General features: G+C 39.8%; 1 protein-coding gene across 4 annotated transcripts in view; it reads right to left on the bottom strand.

Moving 5' to 3' along the window:
* Positions 1 to 21,697, bottom strand: part of NETO1 (neuropilin and tolloid like 1) — a 69,865-nt gene extending 48,168 nt beyond the window's left edge. For 2 of the 4 annotated variants that reach the window (XM_064507137.1, XM_064507135.1), the window contains exons 1-5: positions 21,204 to 21,313; positions 19,979 to 20,969; positions 16,315 to 16,368; positions 14,653 to 14,790; positions 6,593 to 6,841 (exon numbers count right to left, since the gene is read on the bottom strand). In XM_064507137.1, the coding sequence (XP_064363207.1) occupies positions 6,593 to 6,841; positions 14,653 to 14,790; positions 16,315 to 16,368; positions 19,979 to 20,006 (469 nt within the window). In that variant the 5' untranslated portion in view covers positions 20,007 to 20,969; positions 21,204 to 21,313. Of the gene's footprint in view, positions 1 to 6,592; positions 6,842 to 14,652; positions 14,791 to 16,314; positions 16,369 to 19,978; positions 21,095 to 21,203; positions 21,314 to 21,591 lie in introns of those variants that run through there. The other 2 variants (XM_064507136.1, XM_026102738.2) reach the window with 2 other exon arrangements.
* Between the last annotated feature and the right edge of the window lie 221 nt (positions 21,698 to 21,918).

Here is a 21,918-nt window from a genome sequence, read left to right as displayed (position 1 = left end):
AAAGTTTCTCATTTTTTCCCAGAAGAAGTATATATTAAAATGTTTGGAGGAGAAATACAACATTAGATACATAACAAGTTTTGGAGGCACTCATCTAAATACATATATTAATAGTGAAAAAGCTCATTAAGAACCAAGTTGTTTTCAAGAACTCATGGAAGAAGCCTACCCAGGCTTTCTGTTCAGTACATGTTCCATGTTATCTTCCCTGCTCTGCCATTTCCAAGAGCTTTGCAGACATTACAGACAAATCAAGAATTAATAGGGGGAAAGGCATAGTCCAGCTCTTACCAGTCATTTCCACATCTAGCAACAGTACTTAAAGCAAAGAACAATCACTGCAGATCAGACCTGGAGACCACCTAACTCAGTATCGTATCTATGCAAAGCCAAAAGAGGAAAGAGAAGAAGAAAATGACCATATGTTAGGAAAACCCTCCCCTTCCTCTAAGATTTAGTTTTCATTATTCTGTAACAAGTAATAACATAAACTATTTTGAAAATAATGAGAATGGTGTTGTAAAAATAGAACTTGGTCTAAAAACTTGTTTTTTCTAACATTAATTTTGAATACACATCTAAGTTTGTTAAAGATTTCTCCCAGATGTTTCTGAAGAATCAGACTCTGTCAGAGGCATGTGGGTCCTCTGTAAATAACACTTAGCCATGCGACACCATAATCACCTATACTGTATGTCAGAAGAAGTATTTCCCACAGAGGTTGGAAAGAATCACTCATGCCTGTACAACTGTTCAATATCCTAGTGAAATCTCCTCTGCAAGTTTGTGTTCAGCTTGTCATTCCAGGAGAATGAAATGAAACTGGAACAGATACAGAAAAGGGTTTTGAGGGAGTAGGGGAGTACTGACGGCAGGGGAGAAAAGAGCTTATGTCACAAAACGATAGTAGAAGACATTGGCTTGCCTAATCAAGCAAACTGAAATCTTAAAAAGGATATGACTGCCGTCTCTAAGCCTATGTTGCAGTGTCATGTACCCCTGGTGAGAAAAGAGCTATCAAAGCTAACAAGTGGCATTGGTACAAGAACAGAGACATAAGGGGGCACCTGATGAAGAATAATTTTAGGTAAGCAATCGGGAGAACACTCCTAATAGTTACAGCATTGGGTCCGGGGAATGGCTTTCCATGGGAATAGTTGAAGCAAATATAACCTCAACAATACCAACAACAACAACAACCTGAAATTCTTTTAACACCCATCAGCAAAGGGATATGAATTGGACATTCATGATGGGAGTTAGAAACATGCTGTCTGCAGTCCCAGAGTGAGGCGGCACTAAATGATTTAGAAGATCCCTTCACTCCTACGTTTATATACAGTAAACGCAATTGCAATCCTAATGTCCCTCTTTAGTGCATCTCTTCCTAAATCATGGCGTAGAGGGTTTTTTTCTTCTAATTTTAGAATATTTAAAAACATATCTTTAATTTCTATTTTTTTATATTTATAATGAAGCTGAACACAGTAGTCATTTTTAAGTTTTCAGCTTCTTTTTGTAAGAAATATGATATTCTGGCATTCCGGGATTTCTAAAACAGGAATTTTTGTAGTCGCCTTTTGAGTACTATATAAATGAAAATGTAACTATGTAATTATGTGCATAAAAAGGGGCAACATGGGACTTGAGAAACCTGTGAGATCTTTTAGATACTAATTTACTCTGCACTTGTTTTTCACTTCACATTTAAAATAAACATATTATCCTATTAGCTTCCCATATCTATTGTACTGACATATTCTGCACATAGTCCTGTAGTTCATGGAAGTTCATGGAACTTATGGAACTGCACAGTGCAAACCAAATTCCCTTGAAGAGGCAATATTTATGTAGCTGATCATGATTTTCATTGCAACACGTAAATGCATCATCCTAGATGTTACAGTGAAATGATTCTTGTTCATAAGACCAGAAGGCCTAATATATCGTAAATGACAATATCGTGTAGCCACACTATTGCACACTTGTATGAACACAATAAAAATTCACAGCCCAAGGAAGCTGCATATAACAATTGGGATTACTGACGACTAGAATCCTCAATAATCACATAAAACAAATTCACACTTTTCTAAAAACATCAGATCTACTTTGCTGGCTCAAAATTTTAAAGGAAGGGTTATAATGAGTCATTTCTCACAATTTCACAGACACCGTGAAAAGCGCTCACAAAGCAAGAGGTCGATTCAGTCACATTCACATGGCTCTGAGATTGTTTATTGTTTCTTGAGAAGCTTAATTGGAATTAAAAGGCAGTTAAAAAATGTTGTCACTGATGTTAACTTAGAAACAATGAGACCAAGTTCAGAGGAGAACAAGAAAATAAATAAAGCAAGCTAGTTCCCAGAAGTATTTTTCAGCTGTCCCAAGAGCCTGGGAAATTCCCTTTCTCCAGATACACACAAGGGAGGACATGGACATTCGATGTCAAAATGTATTAGACAGTATCTTATTTCAGTGCTTTAGAATTGCCTGTATAGAGTCACATAAAATTTTTCTTGAATCCTAAAATTTGGAACCTCTCCTCGGTCTAAATCGGGAAGAATCACTCAGCAGGTTTTTGGATTGTTATTTTAACAAGATAGATGACATCATTATACTATTTCCCTGATTTTCTATAGCTACTTGTGACAATGTAATGTGGATATAAAAGTACTATTATTCTGACTAGACAGTGTTTTACGTCCCACTTTTCAGGGCATAAGAGTATAAAGTCTTTTCTGTTTCCATTACCAAACAGTTGAACAAAAACATTACAAACTGACCATTATATTAATGAGGCTAAATAAAAACATAGATGGTTTCTACTAAGTGATGGAATGAAAGTAATGATGTGCTGTCTCAAGCCACTGTCCTGCAAAATCAGAGACCAGGATAAACAGAAATCTGATTATTCTAGCTGAGTAAGAAAGCTCAAATAAACACATCGTCTCTCTGTCCGAATCCTTGTCTACACTGAAAAACTGACTCATTTTAAAGACTGGTTCTCAGGAACAAGTCCCCTTGAAATAATGCTTGAAACATCAAGATTGGACTAGCCAAAAAAGTGACTCAAGGCCATCTCAGAAAAAGCTTTTGAGACATAACTTTTTAGAAGAAGTGAGGATAACAGATCAAGTAGAAGGAACCAGAGATGTGAAATGAAATTTCTTCTGTAGGCCTTTCAGTAGTTCAGAGCATGACCAAATAAGAGCAAGAAAGAAACAGCATGTGATTTGTCCCATGTGTCCTTCCCTAGCCAATGTAATTTGCATTCAAAATGAAGCAAAGAGCAACCTGAAAATATTTTAGAATCTGAGATGTTATCTATTTTATAGATAAGATTTGCAAAAAAAAAAAACCCTTGTATTCATTTACGAATTAAGTTCATAAGTTCAGAAAATGGCTAAAATAATTAACAATTAAAAATAAAAATAAAATTAAAATAGCAAGTAAGGTAAATTTGCTCTGTTTTGATTTTTTAACTTTCATGTATACAAAATGGTTGACACATACTTTTGCATCTAACTTGCATTCTGTTATTACTAGTATTTGGCTATAATAATATAAACAAAAAAGATAGCTACATCTTCTTTTAGCCCAGAATTTTGACATTTCAAATAGTTGATCATTATACCATACATGCAGCTTCATTAAACCACATGCTGCTTAACCATGTAATTTATAAAATCACAGAACTGATAAGGAATTATGTGCAAAATTTTCAGTAGTGCTAGCACTTATTAGTGCTAGACAGGCGTAGCTGTGTTTGTGTTATTTGTGTGTGTATTTCTGGAATTATTTGTCACGAAAGTTGTTTCTTCTGCTAGATCTCATCTTCTGGAGTGCTAAAAAGTACTCAGAAAAACGTAAGCACGGTTCTATTTAAACAGAATGGAATGTAGGACAAAGGAGTCATATCTGTTTCCAGATGCTCGAACCCCCATCTGCTAAAGAAGGAAATCCCCGGAGTGACTTGTGAAATTCCACTGGCATTTTACATGGACACACAGAGAATGATCTGTGTGTGCAGTTTACAATTCCAACCATTACTCCAACTCCATAACTCCAAGAGTCAAACAAATTAGGATATAGAAAAGGTCTACTAACCAAAAAATGTTACTCCATTCCTTAGCCAGGACGGTTCCATGTAATTTCTTTTTTTAGGCCTTAATCCAAACTAGTTTTAAAATGCCTCAGGTGACAGGACTCTTTCCATAATAGAGCTTCATTGGAACATTTTTCCAGATAGCCTAATTGATCTTTTCTTTTTCCCAAACTCATCCAGTTAGCTGTTTTTGTACACCCTGAAGACACAGCAAATAATTTCTTTCCCTGCTTCTCCATTCAAGTAATTATAAATGGCTATAGCTTCAACTTATCCAAGTTCGCTTACTTAATTCTTTAAGTCTTGCCCTGCACACCCCCTTCCACACACTCTCAACGCCACACTTCTTGTCCTCACCGTCAGACCAGAAAGCCTCCTACCCAGGCTGCGGTTCGGCAGAGCCCGCTGCCAGGTGGAGGCAACAAAACACATCCTCCCCAGGCGTTTGGCAGCCCTAGACACCTAGAGCCTTTACTTGCGATCACGTCCTTGTGATTATTTGAAGAGATTAGCTGAGAATTTTCTTGTGATCCCTGCTTTGTAAATAGTGTCGTTTCAGGCACAGTAACTACCCAATATGGAGCTAAGATGGCTCAGGTGATAATTTCTGGAGGCAACTGAATTCCTTTCTGTTATTGTTTTATACATTCTTGAAAGTTGTCATCTTTTTAAGTGAGTTGACTCACTTAAAGTGAGTCACTCCTTCCACTGCAGACATTTGCACAAGAGATTAATCCATGCCTGCATAATACAGGACTGGTCAAGCAATTCAGCCAGAATGAAAACTGTATCCTGTTACCGGCGATCAGGGAGGCAGCAGTGCTATTTTGCACTTGTCAGATTAATCATATTCTCATTTTGGCCAATATTCCTAGAAACTCTTTTATTATTTGCAGAGCTTCATTTTGAAAGCTATGAAAAGAAAAGAGATAGCTATTCCATCTGAAGTCTGGAATAATTTGTGCTGCTACAGCAATTTACCAGCATTGATCTTTGTGTAGAAATCCACCTTATATCAGTCCAAGAGGAATGAGGATAAAACATGGTTCTTCAAATTGTTTTTCACTTGAGGGTTTTTTAGACAGAATGAGTTGCAGACTGTGCTATGAGCAATCTTTTAAATCATTATACATATCCCTTTGAAACAAGGAAGACATGAAATCTAAAGCAAAGGACTTTGGAGGGAGATGGGAAGGAAAATGGTAGAAGCCCACAGAGCTTTGGTAACAGAGATAAAAATTTAACTCACTTTTCAGAGACAATTATGTGTGGATACAGTAAAATTTCACCTATGGTCATTGCATTTACAACAGGTACATCTATATGGCTATCAGATTAATGGCTTGTTCTCTACAAAAATTCTGTTGTTGTTTGAATCTTCAAAATATGCTTTCCCTCTGGAAGATAGTATCCTGGACTTTAAAAAAAAAAGAAAGAAAGAAAGAAAGAAAGAAAGAACTACTCTGGCTAATTTTGTAACTATTTTCCTTGCATCAGAGAAATAAAGCTGCATAGAAGAACACTCAAGTAGTCCTCGTATCTTCTATGATACTACTGGAAAATTAAGCAAGCAGAATTTGGGGCCAGTTAATCTTAGCAGATTTTCTAAAGAATATTATTCCACCTAACACAATTTAACTAAAACAATAGGTACATAACTGACAAAATTACATAATAATTACAGTGCTTCAGAGTGAGCTATATTAAGGTATGACTCATCACTCAATACATAAGAAGGTACAGAACTACGTCAAATCCATCAGTGTAGGGCAGTGTAGCTGCAGCCACAAATGAAGTTTAAGATCAGCAATCTCTTGCTAGAAGGGGAGGTGGGAATATTTAACTGGAAGTATGACTATGAATTTTTACTTTAAATGAATTAAGTTAAAAATTTGACAAAGAAGGAATAATTGTACCATTACAATTAAGATGTTGCATCTCTTTTCAGAAATATTTAATACATGTTGCTATTTGAACTCACAATTCCTCTGGCAATATATGTAATAGTTTGTTTTATCGGAAAGGGAGAACTAGTCCACTCCTCAATGGAGCAAATGACTGGTGAAGTGAAAAAGCAATGATGGAATTTTCTGAGAAAATTACACTTTTTTATTAGAATACTTTATCAATGATCATTTTGAAGGAAAAGCTGTGCAGCAATCAAGCACAAACCATATACCTTCCCATGTAATATTTTGAATGATTTTCTACAATAAAATTCTATTGAAAACAATTCTTCTAAAAACTGCAGACACTGAATATAGGCATCGTAGACAAAAATGTATTGAAAATTTCTTGCTTGAATAAGCCTGATTTGTTATGCAAAAGATACGTGCCTTGTATCTTTTTCCTATCTTTTAATAGTTTCTTTAATATCAAACATATTCCCTATTATAAGTATTGTTCAGTAGCACAATTATATATCATTAGCAAAGTTACTGTGCTAAGCTTTTTCTTTGAAAAAGTGTAATATTTTGTACTCACCAGGTGTAAAATTATATCGAGCAGAAAAACCCATAGATTCCAGCTCACCATCAGCAAAAAATTTAATCCATAGGAATCTGCCACTGGATTTTATCATGGGTGGATTTTGCTGTCCACAGAAACGTCCAATGATTGGGGAAAAGCCAAAAGGTCCATCACGTACTTCAATATGGTCAAATTTACACTCCCAAGAAGGCTCTATGGAATATTTTTCATCGAAGTGTAGTTCAATACATTGTCTAGGGGCAGCTAGAGGTGAAAACAAAATGATCTTATTATTTTCTAAACCAACACCCTTCAAACCTGAAATAAAATTAAATCAAAAATAAAATTAAATATCAAAAATTAAACAGAATCAAATATTCCATTTTTCTATTTTTCCTTAAAAACAATACTTTCTATGTTTGAAAATTATTACATCTGTGCCTTTATAGATTTTGCACCATTGGCCTACTTGTATATTCTTCTCCTTTAAATAAGTGTTCACGATACTAGTTCTTAGGGAAACTAGGAGAGTTATCTACAATGTAAAGCAAAAATACATTTTTAGGAACAATTGATTCAAATAAAAAATCTCTTTAAGAATCTTATTTAACTGGAAAACCAGTCTTTTCAGATATTTGGCAGGGGGGAGCTAATCAGAATAGATTTTACCTAGTGCTCACAAAGATGAATAAATATCTGATCAGGACTGTACTACAACATTAAGGACAAATTCTGTCCCTATATGTTCTGAAGTCAATAATAGGCCTGAGTATAAATGCTACAGCAGAATTATTTATTATTTCATTTGAAACATAAGAAATGTGCAGGGAATTGTCACGTTAAAAAAAAGATATAAGGATGAAGCAAAATTAATTATCTAACTAAGGATAAAACAGTGTTATACTGAAAACCTTGAAGAAACTCTGAAGTGATCACATAATTAGATTTAAAAAAAAAATCCTTATTCATAAATATTGAGGCCAGTGGGGATCACAATGGTCTCTGACAAAATAAAAGGAGCATAACTGCCCTGGCATCTCCTGTACAAAGAGAAACCAATCACTAGTGGAACTACAAAAAACAAGACAGCTTTGTCTACAAATTTTAAAACATGCAACATCCCTGCGGTGTGCTGCCCCTATCCTTAATCCCTCCCACAGCTAAAAATGTGTGCCTTCAGCATGCAGCTCCTGGATCATTTTTCCTGATAGACTCATCCACTAAGGCAAGGGTTCCCTGTATCACTGCATTTGCTGCCTCTCATGCGATCATGTCCTTATCTTTGCACATATTAAAAGAGGTTGGAATTACTACAAGCTTTGCCTGAATTATCCTTCTTTTCATATTAAAACATGCAAGACCAAACTCCAAGCCTAGCACATGAGCTTAACCTAGCAACTGCTGACACTCATGTAGTCGGTGTCCTTCATTTCTTTTGTCAGGAATAATGAAGAAAGTATCAGAGGCCATTGCTGTGCAACCAAAACCTAGATCATACGTATATTTTGAAATGCTTTAAACTGAAAACTTTTGGAATAAGCTCATTACTTACTTAAAAAGGCAGGTCAATTAGGATGAACTAAATAAGTAAGTGTTAGGTATAGCTTACAATTTTTACATAAGAGCACACAGTCAGATCCCATTTACAACTGTACTATGTAAACAAGTGTGATATCATTTTATGAGACCCATTGAAGAACTGAATTAATAGCACATTCAGGTTAGCTCAGAAAAAAGATTTGTTTTACTAGCTTTATTTTTAATATTAGTATAAATGGATGACTCATATTTATTTAAATATTTATTTTAAAGTAGAAAAGAAGCTTTAGTTACTGCTATCAATTTGCAGAAATTTGCTGTTAGGAGAGTACTTACTGTTAGCTCTTTGTTATATAAACAAATTCATTGGAAATTAAGATTGTGAACTTTGTGCCCATATAAATTCAACTGCAATATCAAAACCTAAAACTTTATGTAGAAATGCATAAAATATACAGCTCCTAGAAATGAAATTACCTTGCAAGCATGAAAAAAATTACTAAATTAAAATGAGAGAATAAAGTTTGCAAAGAAGATCTCATCAATGCTACCATGGGTAACGTCTGAAGACCAAAGTGGATGTTTTAGATTACAGTAAAAGATTAAATAACTGGAAGATGTCATTGATTAATTTTGTCCAGATGTTTCTACTCTTACCCTCACATATTTATAACACACACTGATTGAAAACTTAACTAAGTAATCCTAGGGGAGCTGAGGGCACATGTTGATCCTCGACCATATATTGCATGCTCTTATTCCATTTAAGATTTGTTGAGAACTACTCATAATTCATCTAAGGACTGCAGAGTCAAGTGTCAGAAACTCCAAGCTCGCCAGGTTTACTCTTAAGGTAATCTTAAAAATGCTCATGAAGTCCTGGACATCTTCTATACTCACTATTCAAATACAGTGTTACTAACCTACCAAAAGCTTTATTCTAGCATAACAAACTAGGCATGAGGGCAAATTCTGATAGTATTGTTAGTGTCGAATAGCATCTTACCACAGCGTATGGCTACTCTGCTTTCCACGGCAACAAAGAGAGATATCTGCTTTAAAAATGATCTTTGCCATTGTTCTTGTATGTATGCCATTAACATAACAGGTTTGTTCTTACTAAACTTCCTATGTAGGAATTCGCTATTTTATTTCATATTAAGAGGAGACTTATCAGCACTTGTCCAAAGTCAAATGCTTAACAGACCTTGCCTGAATAGAAGATTTATTTCACTTATGTTAAAAATGGGCATAAGGCCCCTCTCTGAGTTATAGCAAGTTCATCTGATATGATTTTGATTTTGAAAAGGAGCCTTAAAGTCCATTATAGATTAGTGTAATATAAAACGAGTCTTTGTGAGTAAAGGAGAGTCAGGCCTACAGACCCAGGTGTAGGGTCTGCAGGATCTATTTAATCAGTGGAAGCACGGCCTGAAGAAAGACTGCACAACTTTCACATCCTTCATACAGCACTCTGAATCTTACATTGCCAGCTAGTTTTAGGATCAAAATACAGCTCTATTTTCCTTGCTTCTGCTTTTATTTATTTTCAACAAAGTCAAGACAGGGCTTTTCCTAGTGAAGCTCAGTGCTTGGTAAAGGATCAGAGAGAATCACATCAGCTTGAGGAGCACTCAAGGAAGTTTCTACTTTCCCTCTCAGCTCTCACGTGTAGAGGCTACTGCACTTTAAGAATGGAGCATCAACTATTCATTAGGGCTGGGTCTTCAGTCTGGCAGCTGGATTACTGGTAGTTCACACTCCTTAATCATTAAAATGACCTCCTGGCATGATTTTGACCCATGCCAATCAGAACTGCCAAAACAAATTCTTGGATATGATGTGGGGTTTGCACCAGCCAAGGACCACTCCCAGTAAGCAGTCTGGATGTGCACTCTGTGCCAGGGAAGGTAAAAGAAGTTTAGCTGTATATATGTGATTATACCAGTCAGCCTCAAGGCCAGAGAACGATTCCTGACCTGTTTTAGGTATTAGCATAGGCACAGCCCGTGTTCCTGCCTGCTATGCAAGTTAGTCCCACAGGGCTAGGGTTTTTTTCTCAAGTCTCCCAAGGAACGTGACACTTCGTGTTTCTGGAACTACAAGAGCTGTGGGGATTGCAATAGACTGGGTAAAGGGAGGAAGGGATCCTATGCAAGCTCTGTGCACCTCTGCAGTGTGGCGCATTTCATTATGTTCTTTTAAATGCACCTCCTTGCTTCATTGAACAAGTTTAAAGCTAAATACTATTGTACTATTCAGAGCTAAAAGTTACGGGTTTTGGTTGCAACAGTCTACATAAAAAGCAAAATGATTCAAATCTTCCTGGAAATGACCATAAGGGATGAAAATACACAATTCAAAATCCCCGCTTTAACTTTCATTGGCAAAGAAGATATCTTTTAGCAGTTATATTCTGACTTTAGCAAAGGGTTTCTTTGCTAAAAGTAAGCTAAGAAAGTATTACATGCATATACAGCTTGCTCTTCTGCAACAAAGTGTCTGCTACTGTGCTCACAGTGAAACTTGTGTAAATACAGGGAAAACAAGCCCAGAATGATGACTAATAACTGTATAATTGCAGAGAATATATAAATATGCATTTCTTCCAGACTGGACTGACTCTCTAATCAAAAAGGGATGGATGGAGTGATCATTTCTGGCATTCCCATTCATAGGTAAATTCCATTCATATCTTCCAAACTTCTTCTGTGGCTACAATGTCAGGATGTCAGGAAAAGTTGCTGTAAAGTCCAAATGAAATATACTGAAGCTATCTCATAAAGCGCTTTTACTTCAAATCTTAAAAATCTTCCATATTTAGCTTCCAATTATCTTTCTTCAAAGATGTTAAATACCATAGAAAGACTACTTAATGCTTGCATGTCTTGTCATCTTTTTGATCTAATTATCTTACAAAAGTGCTGTCTCGAGATTTTACATTCACTGAAAAAAAAGTCATTGGGTTCCAACTTGCAATAGAGGAACAGTTGCAGCAAAAGCACACAATTAAGGTTTTAATTTTGATCAGCCTCTAAGTCTGTGTAACTGACAGCTAAAGTTAAGCAAAAAATCTGTTTGAATTTACCAGACTGCCTGAAAATGAGACATTGAACTAAACGCCTACCCCCAACTATCTCAGTTTCTACATCACTAACAGTTTTGAATAATCCTTGCTATTTCACGTTGCTCAGCTATTGTGCATAGGGAAGCCACCTATGGACTCCTTTTAAAAGGGGATTTTTTTTCCTTGTTTCGATAAGCACATTTTGAAGCCAAACATTTCCATGAAATGCATTAGACAAATGGACTTGGAGCAGACATTTTTAGCTCTGTGATACACGACCGCTTGGTAACACCTGTGGCATTCTAGGAACAAGGAGAGTTTAATGATGTTCAGAAGAACGTGGAAGGTCTTCAAGACAGCTGTGTCTAAATATCCCCAAAAATATAAACTAGGAGACTTACTTCATATCTCCATAAAGCAATCCTAGCCTATATTTATATTTATAAATAAGTATTCAATTATTAAAAACTGATAGAAACACATAAGTAATACAATTCCAGATTTTTATCTCAATTGCTGATATGTATTGTGCCAAGTATGGCCATCCCACTCCACAAACAACAGACTTTGCTCCTACAAATTCTCCTATGCAAATTTCCCTTTAGGGCACACGTGCCAAATTTTCTGCAGCCTGGCAAAGGCTAATGCTGCTTCTGTGGCTGTGATTGTTTCTGGCAGCTATGCATTTTGCTAGGCGAGAGATGTGCATATGTGAACCAAGGGTAAAATTGAAACCAACAAGGGAATGTAATGTGTACACTCAGCTATTTCCTACATTTTATATATGCCCAATAAGGTTAAAAAAAAAACAACAACAACTTTACAATGCATTTCAAAAGGCAGATAGGACTCAGCAGAAGCTCCTTTATAGCGCAATTATTTTTGTACTGAGTCCATGACTTCTGGATGACCTAAAGGATTTCTTTTAGAAAGGCATCCAATCTGGACTTCAAAATTTCTAGTTGTTCCAATGGTTAATGATTATTACTACCAAAATAGAAAGACAAGAAAAAAAAAGGAAAGAAAAAGAAACTTCTAGCTGTTTGATCTGCTTATGCCTTTGACTGCTAGGATAGAGTCCTCTGCAATCAGAAATCCTAGAGACTGTGTATGATCACAGCATTTTTTGCCAGCTCCTTTACTTCACCAAAGTAATTTCAAAATGATAAAAGATTGCATGTATTTAAGAGGAGCTACAATATGGAAAAAAAATATATCATGAGATGAAATTCAGTTTTATTACAACAAACTACATACTGGAGCCCTCACTCAAGGCCATTAAAGTCGATAGGAATTGTGGTTGAGGAAAGCCATCTTAATTCAGCCTAGATTATGTTTAATAGTAAAAAAATGAAAGAAAGGAAGAAAGTAGGCAGAAAACAACCTGGTGATCCAAAAACATATTTAAACTCACATCACACAGCTGTCACTATCCCATGGTTCTAGTATGCAGAACTCTCTAAAAATATGAACAGGAGATAGCAATGTATGAACGATGTCTTGGATCACATTGATAGTCCCTCTAGTCTGACACTTGATATTCAAGAGTAGCTAGAAGTTATTCCAAGTGTGTTGGAATCTTAATAATAAATATAGGAAATAAGACGCATATAGCAGCGTTTCTGGCTTACTCTAAAGTTTAGTGGATGTTTATGCATCCACTATGCTAAATTAGCAAGGATTATCCACTCTAGCTTACCTCAAAATGTTGTTCAGATATCTCATTAATTCTCTATTTATTTTGGTGGCTTTTTTCAGAAATAGCTATTCCTGTTTCTTTTTTAGAAGATAGAAATAGACAGGGTGAGATCAGAGCCGAACCCCGGGCTAGGGTTTACAAAAAGAGTCATATTTCATTTCTTCCATAGCCTTGCTCTTTAATGATAAAGCATGTCTCCCTACCTCAGTGCCTTGAACATAAAATAGCCCATAACATAAAATATTTCTTCTCAGCCTCACAGAAATATTAGAAAGATAATTTGATTAATGTATGCAAGAAGACCTGGGTCTAGGAACATAAGTGTAACAAAAATGAAACACTAAATACTACACATTGAACCTAAATACCTAGTAGTTATTTTGGTTTTATTTTGTTTTAAACAAATTTCTAAACTCTGAAAGAACTTAAATGTTTATCATACAACTGCTTAAATTCCAGTCTCAAGTAGGGAGAGTTTTGAAAGAGTGGACAAGCATAAATTTTCCTTAAAAGGCTTGTTTGATTCAGTTTTTTTATAATCTCATCTTTACTTCTGATTTCAGCCAGTTTACCTAGCGCTAAAGTAGAATTCAGAGATGTATAATTACCTTAGTCATTTTGCTACGGTGTTTTTTCCTAAAGAAGAGATACAATATTTACCACCCACCATTTCCCCGGAAGATTGTTATGAAATAATATATTTCTATTGGTAATTTGGGGCTATATTTGGAAAAAAAGGGAAGTTGCTAAAAATGCCTAGTGGGGTTTTGCAAAACAGCTAGTTCCATTTGAATTAGCTATGCACATTTGAAAACCTCTCTTGGAACAATCTGTATCTTTAATAAAGTAAATATTCCTATAATTCCCTAGTTCCCTCATTTGTAGCTAATAATTCTGTCCAACTAAGCATGGACAGTGCAATCATCAGCGTTACATTTGCACATATTCATAATTCATGCACAAATCTTTTTGGTCTCAATGACTTACCATACTGTTTCTGCATCTTTTCTGTTACTAAGCTCTAACAGGATCTAATCTTTATTACCTTTCACAGATTCATTTTTACAGGTATCTCTTCAATATCCATTGTGCTAAGACTGATGAAAAGAAACCATGTAACTTGCTTCTAATATACCTCCAGCCTTTCGTACATCACTTCCATACTGCAATTATCTGTTCTTTAAAAATTGCACCTTACAGCTGATTGGTATTAACATTTTTTCTTTTCCATTTGCTTCATTTGTTTTCATTTCTGATGAAAAATTGGGTGGAAAATAATTTTTATGCTTACTATAAGGTTGTTTTCTGTATGACCTTCTTTACTGTATTTTGTCTAGCTATACTTGTCTTCCTTGATTCAGCCGTGATAAACTTAAAAAAACCCATATGAGAAGTCAAAAGCATTTAAGTTTCCTGTGTTTACTCTTTTTACTCATTTTTAAACATTCTTTCTTTGAAAACATCATGCTACAGCATGTTAGGTTCTAGCCATTTTCCAGATATACTGAAATTAGACTGTGTTTATTACTGACTGACGTACCACCACTATGCTGACCACCTGAACTGATTTATGAATGTACCTTCTACAGATTTTTTTTCCAGAAAATAATAATTTAAGTGCTGTGATATAGCTTCCCTAAATCTTGTTTCTTAGAAATATTTATCATGATCATATAGGCTTTACCCACTGTTCACATACAGTGAAATGAAAGACATCACTGTTTTTTGAAACAGTTGCTGACAGTATATTGAGAGTCTTTGGCTGGTCACCTTCTATAATGTAGACGCACTCCCTGTCAGGAGGATACTTGTTGGGATAATTGGGAGAAGTGAAGATGCCTCCTTCGGCATATTTTGTCCAAGTTCCACACTGCACTGGTTTCTGTCCTTCGGAAGTAGTTTGCTTTTCTGTAAAATGATCACATTAAACATTACATAATTAGCTCACAAATGATTATGTCCCTATGACACTTAGAACTCTCTTACAGGTTAAAACAGTTCTTCCTGCTAGCAGCCTAAGGTTTTTTCTGTGAAGATGAAGAGTCATCACTGACTTGGGGAAAATGAAGCTGTCCTTTAGGGGTATGAATATCTAATTCTTACTGAAAGTATCTTTTAATTCAAAATTGATTTCAGAGGAGATGAGGGGCTTGGATGTCTAGAGGAAGACATGTTTATATTGCTTTTGAAATAATACCCTTATAGGGAAAGCATCTGCTCAAGAAATGGGAGACACCAGCTTCACATTCACATGTCTCAAAAGACTCTAGCGTATGCCCTATCAGCAAACTGCATGCTGTGGGCAGGAAAACATCAGAGTCATGAAATCAAGGAGAAAACGTGGAATTCAGACAGAATATAAGAATTGCTTATAATCCACAGCAGCTTGGCTCTACGTCCACCTGACAGAGATGGATGGAGGGAATTCCTGGATTCTGGTTCTAAGATTATCTTTATTTTTAACTTGCTGTTTGCTGCAAAAATGTATAAATAGCTCTGGGGCCAGTAACTAGAGTTCAGAACTTCCCTTCTCCTAGGCGAATCATTAGATTCATCACTCTTGTACCCCTTCCTGCACATTGGCACACAGCCTGGAGATAAAGGCTGAAGAAAGGGAAGAATCGCTTCTTGGATGTCATACTTTAACAGTTAGGCCATGATAAGATGGGTGCTGCTATAATCTGATTGGTTTTAGGGAGAAAAAAAAAACTAGGCACGTATTACAAGGAAGGATCCCAGGTTCTAGACCTCACACAGGTGGCCCAGGAAGCTCCTGTATATTGGAAGCTCGAAATCTACCTATGTCTAAGAAGAACTGTTCCACCTAACTTAAGCTACTGAGATTTATCACCAAATCATTAGAGGCCCCTTCAATGTATCAATGGGGGAAGACAGGCACCTTCCAAGGATGATTTTAACCACCTGATATATGACCTATATACCCTGTAAGTATTTCTCTTTCTTCACTGTCTGTATCTGAGCTGAGGATAATTCCCGATTTCCTGAGATGAATTCAGATCCAAATTCAGAGACCCTCTGGGCTCAGCATCTCTCACTGCTTGGCTCTCGCCACACTGAGCACCCGGGTTTTTTAAGAACCTCCTTCTATCCTCACCCTGCGCAAGGGGCCAGGACGCCTAATTCTGGGTTTTGAATTCTGCTTCAACAAGTAAAGGCACCTAAAAGCTAGCCATTTCAATTCCCAATCTATATATACACCTGTGTCTTTACTTAGACCTAACCAAGGATCAGACTACCCACTTGTTAAAACAAGAACCATTGAATTTTTATCAGTTCACAGGCACACTAATACTAAAAACAAATGAACAAAAGGCAGGCACTGGAAGTAGGTGTGCTATTAAAAATTAACAATTCAAATCCATACTTTAAACTCTAATGCAATGTTTGAAATACGGTCTGAAGTCTACATACCCGTTCCTTTTTTGGTTGCCCCAGACAAATGTAGGATGATTAGACTTGCTACAACTGAAAGAGAAAAATAAATTGGATATCAGTATGCTAGTGTCTGCAATCAAACAGCTGTAAACATTTATCTCAAAAGAATACAAGTTTAATAGAATTACTGTACAGAAACAATCTGCTTCATGTTTACTTGCATCTTTAAATTATATTTCTTGTATAAACACATCTCTTTCTGACCTGCCCATGGAAGTATTTTTCTTTGTAAATGTATCCAAATAAAGAGGAGCTCTTGGTTAAAATAAAAAATCCCCAAGCATTGGTGTTTCCCTCCATTTTTTTTCATTTCTTAGAGCAAAACATTTAACCAATATTTATTTAATCATAATAATAAATTAATAATAATAATAAAAATAATAATAAAATAGTGGTTGCTTCAGAGGGAGACAAAAACCTGCTAAGCTTCAGTGACAGTAATCTCTGTTACTATGGCATATTAAAATTTGAAAATGGATATTGTGAATATGAAAGAAATGAGGGGTTGGGTTCTTCACATTCATCAGGACATTTGCAAATTCCCAGTGAAATAAATTATTGTATGTGCTTAACAGTCCCATTAATCTAGTTTGTGTGACTCTCTCAGAGCATGTTACTTAATGCTGCAATAAATCTGCAGCAAATAAAAATTTCCTATCTCCAACCATGATAGGACATCTGTGCCTGTTGAGAACGAGTGTGGTCTTTCTTAGCTTGACTTTAAGCTCTCCAGCATAATTCCTGAGTTCCTGGGAGTTACAGAATACAAAATTTTGACTGGAAAAAAGGCTAAGAGGGAAATGCTTAGGCCAGTAGCAGCAAGATTGCTTTGGAAGAGCAAGGCCGAAAACATCTTGGTCACTAGCTATCTACCCGATGAAGAAATCATCCACTGAGGATGGTGTTTTCTTCCCATTACCTGTATCTTGCTTGGCTGTTGAAGAAAGTGGGCTAGCAAGAGCAGAAGAGAATATATCCATCAGTTCCTGGAGTGCTGATGGGTTTTGAACCCAGCTAGTTTGGCATTCAGCCTGGACATAGTGCCTAGACCTCACTAAAACTAAAGTACATATGAACTTGCATGTTTATCCTGATTACTTCAGATCAATGAGTTGCCATTGTAGTGCTGTTGACTATGAGGAATTAATAGACTTGTGGTCTTTAACAATTGCAATTGAATGGCCTACTTTCCTCTTCTTACCCCCAGGAGGCACCAAAAGGCATCACAGGCCTTCACCCACTCAAAAAGGCATCACCAAATACTCCCTTCTCAGATGATGTTGCATCATTTTCAGATTTTATACTGTACATTGTGTGCAATTTTAACCGTGAAGGAGGCCACTTTATCCGTATTTCCAGTATTCTAATGGCATTGAGATCTATATTTTGATGCCTTTGACCCTTCCCATGTGACAGCGAGTTTTGGACAAGGACGATGGCTACCTTATTAAACAGGGGAAGGTTGAAAGGCTGGCAAAATGAAGACTTGGCAGCATACTTACTGTTTCTTGATCAGGCTCAGCGCCCCTGTGCCTTTTGAATCCCCAGCTAACAGAGACGGATGTTGGCAGAGCTGGTAGTTAAAAACTCTTCTGTGTCATCTGCATTCAGCGAGAACATCACATCTTCTACTCAGATCTGGATGTTACCCAACCATTCATGCCCTCACTCTCCTCAGAGATGGATTCTGGAAATACATGCTAGCTGGGACTCTACCCTTCAGCTATGTCAGAATCTGAAGGCAATGAAGGATTTGTCCATTTACTAAGTTGCTCATTTACTTAGCTGTGTTTCCTGCAGTGAACATTTTGCATCTATGCCTATAATCCTCACCAGCCAAAATCTACTTTCTCAATAGTGTAAGGTGTTAGACTATGGAGCCAGCTGCAGGCATTCTTCCTTCCCACTCATTTATGGGAGCTAGAATAGGAGACACAGCAGCTAAGTAAACTCATGGCTAAGTCAGAGACATTTCTTATTAGCCAGTTAATAACAACCCGTACCTTATAGATTCCTTTTAAGCACCTTTAAGTATTAGCTCTCCCCTCTTTTTCTATGCATAAAAATTGAAGTTCAGAGAAATAAAGTAAGTTGTCCAAGGCGTCAAAATATTATTGCAACGATGACAGAAAGAACACAGGTCATTTCAATTTCAGTCACAGCCACTGGAAAGAACGCTTCCAAGTCACAGAGCCATGTTGCTCCACAGCAAGGAGCTCTACTTAAACATCGTCATGCCAGTATTCATTACTAATTAGGAACTGAAATAATTTTGAAAATAAAATGTAATAGACAAGAAGAGACTGAAATACTTTGAGCTTTTTCTCGATATATCATATCAAAGACAACTGGATACATAGAGTGAGATACTTCTCCCATATTAACAAAGAATGAGAGAGCGCCACTCGATTTAGCATCATTAAAACCAGCATTACCAAAACACGTATCTTGCCAGAAAGTAATTAAAATTATGGGCTTTATGGGAAAAGATGACACAATATGTTTCATTCAAGCTTCAAGACAATCCTGTTTATTCTATGACCCCTCTCCTTTTTCATCTCAAACCACAGGAAAAGAAAAAAAGACCCCCAGGAGCCCAGCCATGTAGCCTTTACTCAGGCACTGTCACTCAGGAAGCTTTGACGATACAGCAACAATATTGGCATTATCTATGATTGGGAATTATTTCAAAGTAATTTCCACCAAATTTCTTGTTGCACTCTCTGCCTCCCTCCTCCCTGTTGCTCTCCTAATCATCACTCTAGTTATAACCATGCTTTCTAGTACCACTCTTATGATGCATCTTCGGGGATCTTTGCATTTTTCCATTCCAAGCCATACATTAGAAGGTCTCTCTCTTGGCCACGCAGCTTCTGGAGGCTACGGGTTGGCATGGATGTGGTTTAGCCCGGCAAAGAGTTGTTGGAAAAGCACTGCCACCATAGCGTTGCTATTTCACAGGTCTGGGCTTACAGGTAGGTGCTGAAGGGAACTGTGCCCGCTCGAGCCTCTTCAGGGGGGTGGACGCTACGCAAAATTGGGGCGGGGGGAGATAGTTGCATGCAGGTAGCCCGAGGCCCCTGGGGATCGTCGTCGAATAATTAATATATTTCGGTGCCTCCCTCCTGCTCCCGGGGGATTTCTCCTGCTAGCGGGGGCGCCGCGGCTGGGACGCGCAGCGGCCCGCAGCCGCGCCGGAACCCCGCCCGAGGCGGCCGCCCCCGCCGCGGCGCTCGGCTCAGCCCCGCGCCCCCGGCCCGCGCCGTGCCGCCGCCGGTTCGCGTCCCGCCTGCGGCTACACCGCACCGCCGCGAAAAGCGAGGGTAGTTTCCCCCCTCCCCTCCCTCGCCCGTCACTTCGAAAGCCATTAGACACATAGCGCCCAGGTGAAAGCCTCCAGCGCCCACAAACGCGCCCCCCCCCCCCAAAAAAAAAAAATCACCGTGCAAACTCCAGCTACCGGCCTCCCTCTGCTGCACCGCACAGTGGTGGGGATGAAAAGGGGGGATAAAGTTTACCCCCACGCCATGGAGGTCTGGGCGTCCCGTCACCCTAGGTGCAGAGACAGCACAAGGTATCCCCCGCCGTGCGCGGAAGCACAGCAAAGCCCAGAGGGATGGCGAGAGGGGGAGATACTCACTGTGAAAGAAGCTGCGCCCATGGGTCATGTCTGTTCCTTACACAAGGGGCTTCGGTCTCCACTAATTCCATTTAGATACGGGAGGACTTCCAGTGGCGGGGAGAGGATAGAAGTAGGAAAAGTAGAAGAAAAAAAATCCTAAAGCCCACACACAGCAGAGCGGAGCAGCCCTTCCTCTCGCTCGCTCTCCCTCGCCGCCTCCAAATAATCACCGCCGGCTCGGCCACATCACACCCGGGCTACCATCCTCACCACCATCAGCGTTGCATCGCGGCGGGCACGGCGGCGGCGGCGGCGACGGCCCGCGCATCCAGCTGCCGGCGGGCGGTGGCGGCGGGGCGAGCCGAGCCCCTAGTCACCAGTTTCATACAAAACCAAAAGCAGATCGAAGCATTTCCTGCAGGACTCCGAGCCCAGCGACTTCCAGCCCTTCGGCTTCTTTTGATGCATTGAAGAAGGGATTAATGGGTCCGTCATCAGCTCCCTGTGCTTGCTCCTCTGAAGGGGTGGGGGCGGGCGGGAGAGAACCCAAAGAGGAGGGGTGGGGGGAGAAAGATCTACCAAATAGGGGATTTAGTCATATTTGTGTGCAATGCGATCCTTATTAGAGAAAAAATCCTTTAAAATCGAACAAATCCATTTTGCCAAACCCTCTCCCTGCGCGTTGCATAGTATTAAGCGGCAGCTGCGGCAAGAGGCTGGAAACACATTGCACCGTCTCAAATCTTCTCGGGAGTGGATGGAGCGAGATAGAGATGGGCGAGGGCAGGGAGCTGCCCCCTCACTGCTCCAGCGCAGGGCGAGGAGCAGAAGCAAGCCCTGGGGACGCTTCCATTCACTCGGCGCAGGGAAGGACGCGAGGGTGGCGGTGGTGGGCAAGGAATAATTTCAAAACTGGGAAAGGAAGAGCAAGAGGAGAGGAGTATTTTTACCCTCCCCGATCAGTTTACCGACTAGACAAAATGCTCGCGGGTTCCCCTTCGGACTGCACCTGCCGAAAGGAAGCAGAGAAGATTTCCTCCTTTGAGCGGAGACTTCTCCGTGCACACACGCACACACACAAACGAAAGGGAGCAATAAAAGTTTAGCTGTTAATCCTCCGGCCGCAGATACCAGGATTGCCTCCTCCAATCAGCCCAGAGACGACGGCAAAATCTCTCCCGTTCCCTCCTCCCTCCCCTTTCCAGGCTTATCTCCCCCCACCCCATCCCCGGCTACATCTCACCCCAACATCCATCCTTTGAGGAGGCTGCGGAGGGCTGGCGGCGGGGGAAAGAGGAAGAAGAGTAGGGGGCAAAATAGTCGTAACAGTAGCGAGAGGAGCCGAAACGATGTCAGCGAGGAGAGCAGTGGAGGGCAGCGCGGCCCCCGCGCCGCCCCTCTCCCTGCAGGCCCGCGGTACCCGGAGTCGCCGCCCGCTGCGCCGCGGGCGCCCCCGGCCCGCCCGGGGCCGCCGGAGGGGTGCGGGGAGGCGGCGGCAGGAGGGGGCAGGCAAGGCCCGCGCCGTCCGAGCGCGAGGGGACGGGCGCCCCCCGGGAGGCGCAGCGGGGCAGGCGCCCCCAGCCCCTTCCCCGGCGCCCCGGCTCCGCTCTGCTCCGCCCCGCTCCGCGCACCTGCTGCTCCGGCCGTCTGCGAAGAGAGAAGTGCGCCGGCACAGCCGGAGGACAGGCGGGGGGGAAGGGAAGGCTGCAAAAAAATTAAAACCGAAATGCAATCCCGGAGCCACCTGTGAGGAGCAAAGGTAGCCGGTGGGCGAGCCCCGGGCCCGCCGGATTTGCAAGCGTGCGCGCCCGCGGAGCCGCGCTGCCACCGCCTCCCCCGCCGCGGCCGCGGCCCGGGCCTGCGCGCGTGCGCGGGCGTCTCCGCGCGGGGCTGCCGCTTACCTGGAGGGCAAGACCGGGCTCGGGCGACCTGTTGTCTGTAGGGCAGTGTTTCAGCCA

Source organism: Dromaius novaehollandiae, chromosome 2 (assembly GCF_036370855.1).
Source record: "Dromaius novaehollandiae isolate bDroNov1 chromosome 2, bDroNov1.hap1, whole genome shotgun sequence".
Lineage (NCBI taxonomy): Eukaryota > Metazoa > Chordata > Aves > Casuariiformes > Dromaiidae > Dromaius > Dromaius novaehollandiae.
This window is presented reverse-complemented; position numbering and strand designations above follow the sequence as displayed.